This window comes from Mus caroli, chromosome 12 (genome assembly GCF_900094665.2).
Source record: "Mus caroli chromosome 12, CAROLI_EIJ_v1.1, whole genome shotgun sequence".
In the NCBI taxonomy this organism is placed as follows: Eukaryota; Metazoa; Chordata; class Mammalia; order Rodentia; family Muridae; genus Mus; species Mus caroli.
Window position 1 is genome coordinate 67,912,350 of NC_034581.1, and position 12,668 is coordinate 67,925,017.

A 12,668-nucleotide genomic window follows, 5' to 3' on the forward strand; every position below is an offset into this window, starting at 1 on the left:
TACTGACCCATCACTATTTGTCAAAGACAAATTCTGCAAAAACACCTAAATCTTAGACACATGGGTGGCATTTAGAGTGGAAATTAACTTTTCAAAAAGAAAACTCTCAAAGGCTTTGCAGGAAGCAGCTAGGCCTTCCTCCTTCCTCTACCTTCATCCAGGAGGTCCAAGTGACCCCTAGTCCCCATTGGCTGAAGCTGGGAGTGGCACTGTGCCTAGCCTAAGAGAAGTAACCTTCCCAAATAGTTTGTGTAAAATAACAATTGTACTTTGTCGTGACAGCCGTGACGTCTTACGAAGATCTGGGACTCTTCGCTTTTGGATTACCTGGAAAGGTAATTTCAGTCTCCCCTCAGTGTGTCTAGAACCTAAGCGGCATTTCTCTTCTGCTTCACATTCAGAAAGACATATATATATATATATATATATATATATATATATATATATATATAAGAAGGACCTTAAGAGATTGAGAGGAAACGAAAGTAGGAAGAGACGGAACGATGGGAACTGGAAATATGGAGACATCTGCGGCCCTTCCGAAGCCCGCCTCTAAGCCAGTTCAGTTCTAAGTCTTGCTGCTCACCTGATGAACTGCAGAGTAGTAATGGGGGCCGCACAGTTTCCTTATTCGTTTTGGTCAGATCCTCTGAGTAAATCCATAAAAGGGAAGGAAACAATATAGAATTAAAATTATAGCATGCCCATTTTCAAAAGCAGTAATTAGGTAGTATTTTTAAAAGCTGAGCAGTGCTGAAAGATTCCCTAGCTGTCCCATTGTTTATATGTGAGAAAAGTAAGGCTTTTAAGACCTGTTACCAATTGTTACCCAATACTGGTTCTATATCTGAGGACCATAGATGCTACATATGCTGGTTCTCCTTGGATAGTAAATTGTATTTGGCACTGGTTTCCAATAGGTTTTCTAACTATAAAGTTGTCGGGAAACACTGTTCCTAGAGGCCACCATAGCTAAGCATTGCTGATAGGGAACACTGTCCCTAGAGACCACCATAGCTAGGCACTGCTGATAGTGTTACTATGCTTGTGTTCTTTTCCCTGTCTCAAGAGCCAGTTTTAAACCCATAGTTATTCTGGTTTTAAACAAGAATTTTTCTGATTGTAAATCTCTTAGTGCTTTCTGTTTGCATTGATTTTTAAGTTAACAAACAAGTCAGCCAGGCATGCACTTGATACTTTGACACCCATATGCATTGCAGAGTGGCCACATTGGAGCTAGTTAGCCTATGAGTTAGTTGTCTCCCACACTTGTTCTCCTGTTTGTAATCTAAATGGATTCCATCTTGTAAATGGCTAAACTGATTTCTGAGAAGTAAGTCTCAGAGGGAGTCACTTCTCCCCAGTGGGAAGGAAGTCCAGTTCTCTTTACTCCTGGGGTGTAGAGGGAGCACATGAGCCTTAGGTAACACCAGGGCTTTCATCTTCATAATCTAAATAGACAGCCTGCTACTCGAGGGGAAAGGCTTTAGTCAGGCGTCCCCAGGAACATTTTCTTCCCAGAGAACAGAATGTTTAACCTATCTCTGGTTCACTTTCTACGCTATGTGTAGGAAAGAACGAAGAAGAAGAAAATGTGCATAAGACAATGCCCCAGGTCAGGACCCGAGTTCAGATCCCCAGCACCCATGGAAAACCTGGACGTAGCCAAATATTCCTGTAACCCCAGTGCTAAGGGAGAGTGCAGAAACAGGTTCTCACCAAAAGCCAGCTCTAAGTCCAGTCAGAGACTGTCTCATGAAACCGGGTAATCACCTGCAGTATACTGCATAACCCGCACAGCATGTGTGCTTCATTAGCAAGCACATGGGTGCATGCGTATGCATACAACAGGGCACACAACAACTGCAGCTGTAACAGCAACAACAAAGACAAGAAGGGGAACACCCTGGTTGATTTAATGACCTGTAGGTGTGTGTCCTTGTGTCTCCGGTGGCACTCTGCCATTAGCTGGAAGTAGTAGTTCCCGCACCCCTGCATCTTGTCAGTGCAGCCTGAGAGTGTAAGCCGTGGAGTCTGTCTCCTGAACGTGAGCCTTCACCTCACTGTTTACATAGGTGTCCATTCTAAGTAGGCAGCTGCACTGGGCAGAGTGTACCCTGAGTGAGAACTTGTTAGATTCTGCTTGTACTTTGTCCCTATTCTATTATTGATCCGAAATTCCCATTTTCTTCCCTCTGGCTATGATGTGTGGTTGGATAATATCATTTTGAGAATCAAAGAAATCTTTTTTGAAAAATTTAAGGAATGTTTTTTTTAATTGTCTTTAAATTTGTGTGTATACTTTTCAGATGAGTTTAAATTGAGTAGTGCTATGCCATATACTGTAGTAAGCACAGAAAAATATAGATAGGCAGACAGTCATTCTGGCTTTCTAAACATTAAATACCTAATTTTAGCCAAGGAATGGAGAAGGGGTTAGTTCTAAGATGCTGTATTTGCAGTATATTCATAGAAAATAGAGGTATTTCCTGTGTGGCCAGTGGGTTTCATTTGCACTGCAAGCGATACACACAAAGTTAGAACTGTCTTCCCCACAAACAACTGGATTTCTAGGAACTCATTTAAGCTGAGGTGCAAGCTGTCTTGTAGAAAAATCAGAGTGGCCATGACCACTCTCTTAGGGTTACTGTCACTGTGATAGAACATCAGAAACAAAAGCAAACTGGGAGGAAAGGGTTTATTTGGCTTATACTTCCAGGAAACAGTCCATCACTGAAGGAAGTCAGGGCAGGAACTCAAACAGGACAGGAACCTGGAGACAGGAGTGATGCAGAGGCCATGGAAGGGTGTTACTTAGTGGTTTGCTCCTCGTGGCTTGCTCAGAATGCTTTCTTATAGAACCCAGAGCCACCAGCCCAGGGATGGCACCACTATAGGTGGGGTAGGCCCACCCACATCAGTCACTAATTAAGAAAATCCCCTGTAGGCCTGCTGTAGCACCGTGTTACAGAGGCATTTTCTGTTTCCCCAGTGACTCTGGCTTGTATCAAGTTGACATAAACCAGCTAGTACAATAGCATCTCTGGATAGCTTACCAGAGTTTTAGACCATTGCCTTCCTCTTCAGACTGCAGGGACTCTAGTTCTCACTAGTTTCCAGGATAGGCAGAGCTTGTCCCAGGAAGAATTCCCTGTAGAGGTGAACCTTACGTGTGACCTGTCCTCGGTCTGTGGAGGCCTGCATGATTCAAGGTAGCTAGTCAGCTCCAAATGTTTGCTGGTGGTCACAGCCCAGGTGTTGAGTGGTCAGGAGGCCCAAGAAAGTATAATATTTAAACACTTCCTCTCGGTTCTCCAGGAGCTCATCCAAGACCAGAGACAAGAGCCAACAACAGGCAGCTTAGTCATGGACATACTTTAACTCAGTATGTATTGTTAGCCCATTACAGACTTTTGTATTCTGTTTGTTTGTTTGTTTGTTTGTTTTTCAAGACAGGGTTTTTTTGTGTATAGCCCTAGTTTTCTTGGAATTAGCTTTGTAGACCAGACAGAGATCCACTTGCCTCTGCCTCCTGAGCACTGGGATTAAAGGTGAGCTACCCCTACCTGGCTCAACTTTTATACTCTTGAAATTGTGAAAATCACTTCCTGTTTTACTAAATACTAGATGATCTGGCAACATTGGATCCCCTTTCTCAAATGCCTGACTGAAGAGGAAGACTGAGTAGGAAGGAGAGGAGCCGGAGTCACTGTCCTCACCACACCTGCTGCTTTAGACTTAGTTTATTTCAGTCTTTAAGTTTGAAATATTTTGCTTCAATTTTCCTGCTCTGATCATTATATCCTAGCGTTTTCTGCTGTGGCTTGTTTAATCTTTGAGACTGGCATGTCCACAGGACAAGCTGTTGTCAGAAGACATACCAGTCCCTTTATGTACTATATATAGTGTTGGCACCACCCACTCCAATCTGTTTATGGAGATATTAAAGGGAGACTTTTTGAATATTCATTAATTTCATGTAGTACAGTGGGTCTCAATCTGTGGACCACAGCCTTTTTGGGAGTTAAACAACCCTTTCACAGGGACCACCTAAGACCATTGGAAAACACAGGTATGTGCATTACGATTCATAACAGTAGCAACATTATGGTATGAAATAACAATGAAAATAACATTATGATTGGGAGCCACCACAACATGAGGAACTGTATTAAAGGGTCTCAGCCTTAGGAAGGCTGAGAACCACTGAGGTAGGACAAACAGCTGATAAAATTAATTCTTTGCAATCTGTCTCTTTGGTCATGAGTTCTGCATCTATCTTTGTTGGATTTGATATTGGACTTTAATAGAAATCTTTCCTTTTCTACTGTTTTTCCTTTTATCTTCTGAATATATTTGTTCTCTTCTAGGTGGTGGTGGCAGGCACCATAATAATTCAGAATATTGGAGGTAAGCATTGGAAGTGTGTCATGTATACATACAGGTAATGGAAATCATTGTTTTCCTGGTTTCTGGCCTTCCTGCAGGTCTAGCTTGGACACTAAATCTCTGTAGACATAGCCATCTTCAGAAGTCTCTTTATTTGCCTCCTGCTCTTTCTTGGATCCTTTTTAGTGTGGGTGGTAAACATGCTAACGTCCAATCTAGCCAGGTCTTGATTATAGTCGCCCTGCATCTACAGTGCACTCATTAGCTTTCAGTGGCTGTGGTGGTGAGAGGGTGCAGTTTGGAAATGCTCCCAAAGTGAGAATCGACTATTTTTCTTCTGCATTCACCCTGTTAACCCACTCACAGGTGCCCTGTTATAGGGACTAGAGCCCAGTGGGCTGTGTGAACAGTCAGGTGTGCACAATGTCCCCTAGAAGCTAAGACATTAGAAATGACCAAGTGGCTTCAAATAAATCTAAGGACAAGAGACATTCTCAATTTTATCTTTCCTCTGGTCTGTACTAAAACTGATCCTACAAATGATCCTAATTATGAGAACTGTGTTAGAAATGAAAATTACTGCTAATTATAGACAGTTGGCCAAATGTATTAAACATTTAACTCCAAAGTACAGAAATCGCGTATACATGTTGTAAGAGATTTCATAGAGCTGAGCAGCGTCTTCACTTCTTTTTACCACTGGTGGAATGCTAAAGAAATACTGTCAGTGTGTGGAAAATCCACAGGGAAAGTGATGTGAACTTTGGGTCTTACACAAGATTGTGTGCTCACAAGTTTTAATAGTCTTATATAATTATATAATTGAACTTAAGATCTGAGCTATTTCACTGTAAGTATTGTTCAACTAAACTGTACCTTTAGTGTTTTAGTTGTGGGGAGGGAGCATCCGATCAATGAATTGTTATGGAATCCTGAATGTCCACATTTTAATGCTTTGAATTTTCATGAAACAGTGACTTCATACTTCACTCCAGAAACCAGGAAAACTAACCTCCGCCTTTGGGAATTTTTGTAGTACAATTGCTTTCAAGATTTCTTGTAGAATAATTTCTAGTTAGCAAATATGTATTGCTTAACGGCTTAGTTATAATTCTTCTGCAGGCCCTCATTAAGATTTTGTGCAGATTGGATTGAGCTATTGTTGAATAATTTATGTTGAAGATTTAGTTCGGGAATTTGAATCCAATCTCAGCGTGATGCCCATTGTCTGTTTCCTGTAGTTTTAACTGCAGTGACATCTGTTTCTCTAACCTGACTTATCTCTGAGGTCATCGGAAGTGGAAACTTAAGGGTTCTTTGGAAAGTCGGTTGGATGATGTTTTGCTGGGGCAAACACGTGAAGGAACATTTAGCTGAAGTGGACACAGGTGGAAAGGCTAAGGCAGACTCGTGAAGGAAGGTTTAGCTGAAGCAGACACAGGAGAGAGGCTGCTCTGCTAAAGAAAGGACACATGATGAAGGATTCTTTGCTAACAACACACATTTAGGTTGCATAGTTGAGTTATATTTGTCGGGACACCATAGAGAGAAATGCATCAAAAAACTTCTAGTGGTATGCTGCAGTTTCTTGCCATTTCAGCTTCTGCTTCCATTTCTGAAGACTCTGGCTGATTGGCAGAGTGATGTCAGCTGAGACAGGAGCATGAGCTGAGGCAAGACACGTGATGTTTGAAGGGTATAAACAGGACTCTACAGAGTGACAGAGATAGAGCTTGGCTTGCCTATACAGCTAGCTGTAGCTCAAATCTTTGCTGATCTTCGCTTTGCTGAGAGAGGCACAGCTGAGAACTTCTCCTGGTGTCCCTCTGGGTCCCTCCTGCTGACTCAAGCCAAGGCTAAGGCCTGGCTGTCTCTGCTAGGTCATGTCACCAATATTGCTGACCCTAGTCTACTGAATTGGACTGCTGGTGTATCCATGAAATGTTTGTAAGTGGATCGAGCTGCCCCTGTTAACCTGTGAATTGAACTGCTGATTTCCAGACAACACAGACAGGAGTTGCTCCAAAAAACTTTAAATAGCTCCACTTCCCCCATATCCTTTCTTTTCTACTACCTCTGGTGGGTGGTGGATTACAAGGGAGGTTAAAACATTTAAAAAGCCATCATTAAAAATAAGGTTTAAAAAAATCATCTCCACATGTACTCATCTTCTGTGCTGTCAGTTCTTCCAGCGGTTATGGCCCATTCATTCCTCTATGTACTTCCAGCACCCAACAGTGTCTGCAGCTTTGCTGGAATGAGAGGCGCTTAGATGATCAGTCCTCTAGATCTAAGCATTTCGAGTTAGAGAGATGGCTCAGTGGTTAAGAGCACTGACTGCTCTTTTAGAGGACCCAGGTTCAATTCCCAGCCCCCACATGGCAACTCAGATCTGTTTGCAACTCCAGTTCCAGAGGGATTTTATGTCCCCTTCTGGCCTCCCAAGTGCTACATGCACATGGTACACAGCCGTGCGCCCCAGCAGAACACCACCCCCCCCCCCAAAAAAAAGTGAAAATAAGAGGGGACTGGAGGGAGGATAGCTTAGTTGGTAAGGTGCTTGCTGGGCAAGCAAGGATCTGAGTGCAGGTTCCCAGCACTCAGGCAGCCCAGTGTGAGGATGGACCTAGCCCAGGGCAGGAGAAGCAGAGAAGGCTCTTGGGACTCTCTGGCCAGCTGACAGCTGAGTCAGTGGCAGCACTTTGAGTGGGGAGCCTGTCTCAGACATGTAAGTTAGAGAGCCCATGTCAACACGCGCACATGCATATACACATGTGCACACATACGTGTGCGCACAAACAACATGCCAGGTCCTTCGCTAGTGTCAAGGCTAAAAGTAAAAGATAAAGAAAAGAAACTAGACTAATCCAGTTTTTTGGAGAGCAAAATTGGTTCTGATACAAACAAGTCCACAGAGAGGCTAATTTAAGTTCCTTGTCTAGGATACTCTTGCTCGTTCGTTCTGTGTTGTGTAACAGAATACCATTGACTGGGTAATTTTTGTAATAAACAGTTATTAGCTCTTGGAGGCTCGGAGTCCAAAATGAAGGAAACCAAGTTGAGTGAGGGCTTTTTTACCAGATCAAATGTGGCGGGAGCCTTCAGGTGCTCACATAGAGCCCTGTTGTCAGACTTTGATTTTTGTTACAGTGGGGCTAAATCCATGTGTGAATGTGGAGTCTTCCCTCTCCCATCCTCGAGTGCCACCTCAAACACTTCTACCTTCTGGGACACTGTCAGACTTATTACACATAGCCCTGTCACTAAGCTGTGTGATTGAAGTGGAGATGACCCACCACCTTTTAAAAAGTGTTCTTTGTCCCTGAAAACATCCAGATGAAACTGTGTGGGCAGCCGTTTGAATGGGGTGGGGGTGGGGGTCTTGGATTCGGGGTTGCGCGAACCATCAGGTCTCTGCGTTCTTAGGGCTGGTGTTTGCTTGCTTGTTTTAGAACTAGAAAAGGGCAACTTAGATGCCACATTTTAAATGTCCCTTAAGTTCAGGAAAGCTAGGAATGCTTATTTTAGAGTGATGGATGCATTATTTTAGTCACATTACTTGAAAGCTGACCTTGAGAGCCTGTGAGGAATAAGTAAGTGATAGCAGATTTCCAGAGACTTTGTGCCCTCAGCCAATGTGCATAAATTATTCCTCCATTACAATAGAATTTGAAGCTTCCTCTTGTCAGTAGTGCACTGGGTCACATGTCAGATGCCTTGTGTTCTGTCACCTCCAGCCTTTGGTCAAGTAGGCACCTGCTTCAAGTATCTCTCCCTTTCCCTCTCCCTCTCCCTCTCCCTCTCCCCCCCTCCCCCTCCCCCTCCCTCTCCCTCTCCTCCCCCCCTTGTTCTCTTGGCTTTAGTTTTGCCTTTGTTATAAATTTTGGTGGGAAGTGCAGAGCTTGGAATCTGTTCCCATCTAGAAGTGTAGATTCTGATGTGGTTCTTGGGGAAGGTGCCATGGCGTGTCAGTTCTTTCAGGCATTAATGGGGCAGAGTCTATATTTTTAGTTAGGTGTCATGTCTTAAAGCTTCTTAACTCTTTCAGTCTCTCCCCCTCCCCTTTTTGTGTTACAGGGTTACTGTGCAGTCTAGGTTAGCCTCTGAGTCTTAGTCTTTCTGCCTTGGTGCCTGGGCACTGGAATTGCAGATGTGCACCACTGGGATTGCATGAGTGCACCACACCTAATATATTAGCTACTTTACCTAATACTGCAACCAAGTACCTGAGCAGGGGCTTTATCTCTGCTTACAGCTCCAGGGGACAAGATCATAGAGGGGAAGGTAGCGCTCCAGTACCCTAAGGCTGCTGACAGATTGCCCCACAGTCAGGAAGTGGAGAGCAGGGATAAGTGGTGCTCCCCCTTCTGTCCCACAGTTGTGGAGTGGCTCTTTCAGCCACAGTTAAACTTGTCTCCCAGCAGTTCTAGATCCTGTCAAGTTGACAAATGTTGTTAGCCATTACACCAGCTTCTCTCTCTTTTTCTTAAAAAAGAAATAGTTAAAGACTTTTCACACAATATATGTCATGCATATCTCCTGTGGCCCCAACTTCTGTTCTGTGCTATGTAATGTTTAAACATCTTCACCTCCTTGTTTTAATCCTAACACTAAAAGGAAAAACAAGAGCAAAATGATCATAAATTCATAAATTACATTTGACTACTTATTCTGTGGGTCTTTGGTGAAGGCCTGGTTTATTCCCTTACCATAGTCATAAACAAACAGGCACTCACGCTGACCACAGGCACCAGTGTGACTTACCAAAGTGACTGTGGTGGGGGCTTCCTTCCAATAACCCGTGATAATGCCGCTTATGACATTTAGGGCTCTTAAGGTTTCAGAGTTATTGGCCTTTAGAACATGGAGAGCCATACAGAAAATGATCTGATCTCTCAGCAGTGATTTAGAGCCTGAATGAGGCCGGACCACCTGTAGCCCTCCGTTTCCCCTGCCTCTGGCAGAGCTAGCATTTGCTGTGAGCAAGTTTCTGCTGGGCCAGAGGGAGAAAGGAGCCATCCTAGAGCGTTAATGTTGAATGTTGTTGCTGGCAAGAGAATGCGAGTGCTGGGTTTGAACTTACTGAAGTGCCTTCTAAGAGGACCGAGGAGTGTGGTGGGAAGGCCAGCTGTTCTCACAGCTCCTGCTGTTTCATTACTCACTCTTCCCACCATCTGAAAAATAGTCAGTTTCACATGAAATTAAATTTCTGTGGTCGACGATTCTGTAGGCGGCACTGTCACTGGAAATCAAACAGCAAACCTCCCCTCAGCCTAGTTAAGCCAAGGAAAGTCCTACTCACTCTTGGAAGTCCACGGTTAAAGCAGAGCCAGTTAATGTTCCTAATTCACACATCTTGCTCAACTCACAACATTTCCATGAGTGGCTCTGAGCAGCGGGCCAACTTCCTCTACTTCTATAATATGTCAGTCTTCATGGCTTAGCTCCTAGGGCCTCACAGAAGATTAACCACTGACTCGCCGCTGTACCTTGTCAGGAGAAACCTAGCCTCACGGGAACCTCCCGAAATGGCTAGGATGGCCCAAGTTTTCCAGTCTGGCACCGAATCCACAGACGTTAGCAGCCTTGATTAATGCCTCAGTTCGGGCTATGAGGTGTGGGAGAACCGCAGCTGCCTATGCACTAAGATAGCTCAGAGTCTGCATCTTACAGACAAGATCCAGCAAACAACCACAGTCCATGATGAAATGTTAGACAGCTTACATTGTGTTCTTCCTCTTCTTATGAGTGTGAAGGAGGAGCCCAGGGCAGTGATACAGGGACAGGACTGGCCTGTCCCTCAGGAGCTGGGCTTGGAAGTGCTGCTACACCACCATCTGCTGGTCAGGCACACTGCAGCTTTGTGGTTGGTTGTTTTGTTTTGTTTTGTTTTAAAGCCTGAACAGTATTATCTCCAAATTCTAGAAAATATTGCAAAAGTCTAGAAGTACAGGAAATTTGAGAGGAGTCCTTTTTCACAAGCATTTGCCTTGACAAAATTTAGTAGTAACATCATTTCAAAAGCAGTACATTAGCAGTTATTTCAGTTGATGTTTGATAACAAGATTTTAAAAATAGATGACTCTGTGTGTGTGTGTGTCGCTGAGGATTGCATGCAGGCTAAGCAGGCTTTTCCCCTAGCCCTCCTTTCCCTTCTGTTAGAGACAAGCAGGCCTTGAACTTCCTGATCCTCTGATATCAGCCCCGAGTCACTGGAATTCTAGGGCCTAGCCACTAGGCCTGCTTCTCTGGTGCTGCTTAGGTTTAGGGTCTTAACAAACTGTAAAATAAGGGCTCTTTTAGGACAGTGAAGTAACATTTTCCACCATGTGAATTTTTTTCCGGTTTTGCACAACTTAGGGAAATTACATTGTTTTATAGAGATTTTGAGGGGAAAAAAGATTCTTCTTAAGAAAGAGATTGATACAGTTTGAGTGGGGCTAAAATGTCCATGCATTTAGAAATCTAGTGGAAACACCAGGTTAATGAGCCATCTTGAATACAGTAGTTATTATCCATGACTAAAGACAGGTTTGCAATAACACTAAGTCTCTCCCATGGAAAGACAAACCATAGTGCCTCTGTTTGTTTAGGCCACTGACTAACCTCTGAGCGTTGCTGGGCTCCCCACCCCCAACCCCACGAGTGCTGAGAACCCAGTGCTATTTTTAAAATAGCTGAATGTCATCCCAGTTTCATGCATGTTCTCCTAAGTGCCTGACAACATGACTGATTGTCTTTTAGACAAATGATTGTTTAGGCCCAAACTCAGTCAAGTCTTTTCTTTCTTAAAGTTATGTGGTTAACTAATGACAAAGGGAGAAATATCTCAGGTTGCTTGGGGAGCGCTAGTTCCTGAAGCTTAGAGATACAGGGGAAGGGGATTGCTTTTTGTCTTTTCTTTCAGGTTTCAGCGATGTGTTCAATCTCTGATACATACAAATAGGAGACTTTCTCTTTGCAGCTCTGCCTCTACTGACATGCAACTAAATAATGACAGCAGATACTATGAAGTCCTGGCATGAAGCTCATGAATTTCGAGCCAATTACTCCAACAAATGGGCTACAGCCCCAAATGGACTCCATTAACAAAGCAGGATGTCTCCAGTGTGGTGTAAAACTTTGATCTTCATTAGAGAGATGGTTATTTTCTTTGAGCCCAGCTGATGAACTCAGCAGCCAAAAGCTGTTTGTTGCTTAAATGCTGATAAAAATAAATAAAGGCTTCATTCTAGAGAGGCCCTTTGACAGAGTTTTCTTATTGTTCTTGGCTTTGGCTGATGGCTTCCCCACCTGCCCAGGGCAAACTAGCATGTAATAGAACGAGCCCCTCAGGTCAGACCAACTGTTTGCACCAGCACCCACGTAGCAAATGTGTGCACAGGACTCCCAATCTCTGTGGGTGAAATCATGGCTTCCTGGCAGGTCAGTATGAAAAAGGTGTGCAAAGAACTTCCTATCACTTAGAATATAGCCAAGCATGGAAGAGCCTTGCTGTGCACAGTGTGAGCAGTGTTCTCATTCTCTAGCCTTGCTCCTCTGTGTCCCAACTCATGACTCCCATGACCTCAGGCAGTAGTGATACTTTTCTACCTGCTGTTGCCTGACCAGACGTCTGTTTCAGTGCTTTCCTGATGGATCCATCACTTTTCCATGTGATTTTCAATTCCTGTGTCTTGACTAGGTTGACCGCATTCTTCATTTTCTTTCCAGTGTAGTTTCATTCAAAACAAAGGGGCAAGAATAACCTATTCGGCTAATGTGGTGAAACTAACTGATTTGTAATGGCTGATAACTGTCGTCCAGGTGGATCTTAGACACGGATCTTGGCTTTGGTGTTAAGGAGGCCAGAGCTGTTTGCCTGTAACCGTGGTCCTTGTGGATGGCGCTGGTCAGCCATTAGTTTGGAGGAAGCATGTTGTATTAGTAGTCTGTACCATGGAGAGATTCCAGCAGAAATCATTTACAAATTTTTGCTTGTGGCCTGTCGCTCCAAGATGTCGTAAGCATTTCCTTATGCCATTAATAGAGGACATGGGACAAAAGACAAGGCAACCAGCTTTCCAACCTAGTGACCTCCTGGTTAAAAACAGTGGGTATATGAGCTTTTCCGCTGATTATGTTTTTCTAACCCTTTCTCGGCTTACTTTATTGACTGGGTCTTTTGATGTGTATTTAAGTGTGATTAGGTGTATTTCCAGTGTATCTAGTCATCTTCTGTCCTCAGGACGGTGTGCTATATGCTAAGGTGTCAGTGCTCACATCCTCTGTCCTCAGGA

The 12,668-nt window shown here is 43.7% G+C and overlaps 1 protein-coding gene across 1 annotated transcript in view; it reads left to right on the plus strand.

The window, feature by feature from the left end:
- Slc38a6 (solute carrier family 38 member 6) overlaps positions 1–12,668 on the plus strand; it is a 62,144-nt gene that overhangs the window by 23,646 nt on the left and 25,830 nt on the right. Inside the window, exons 4-5 of the mRNA XM_021179271.2 lie at positions 283–335; positions 4,371–4,410. Coding sequence (XP_021034930.1) covers positions 283–335; positions 4,371–4,410 — 93 coding nt within the window. The remainder of the gene's footprint in view (positions 1–282; positions 336–4,370; positions 4,411–12,668) is intronic.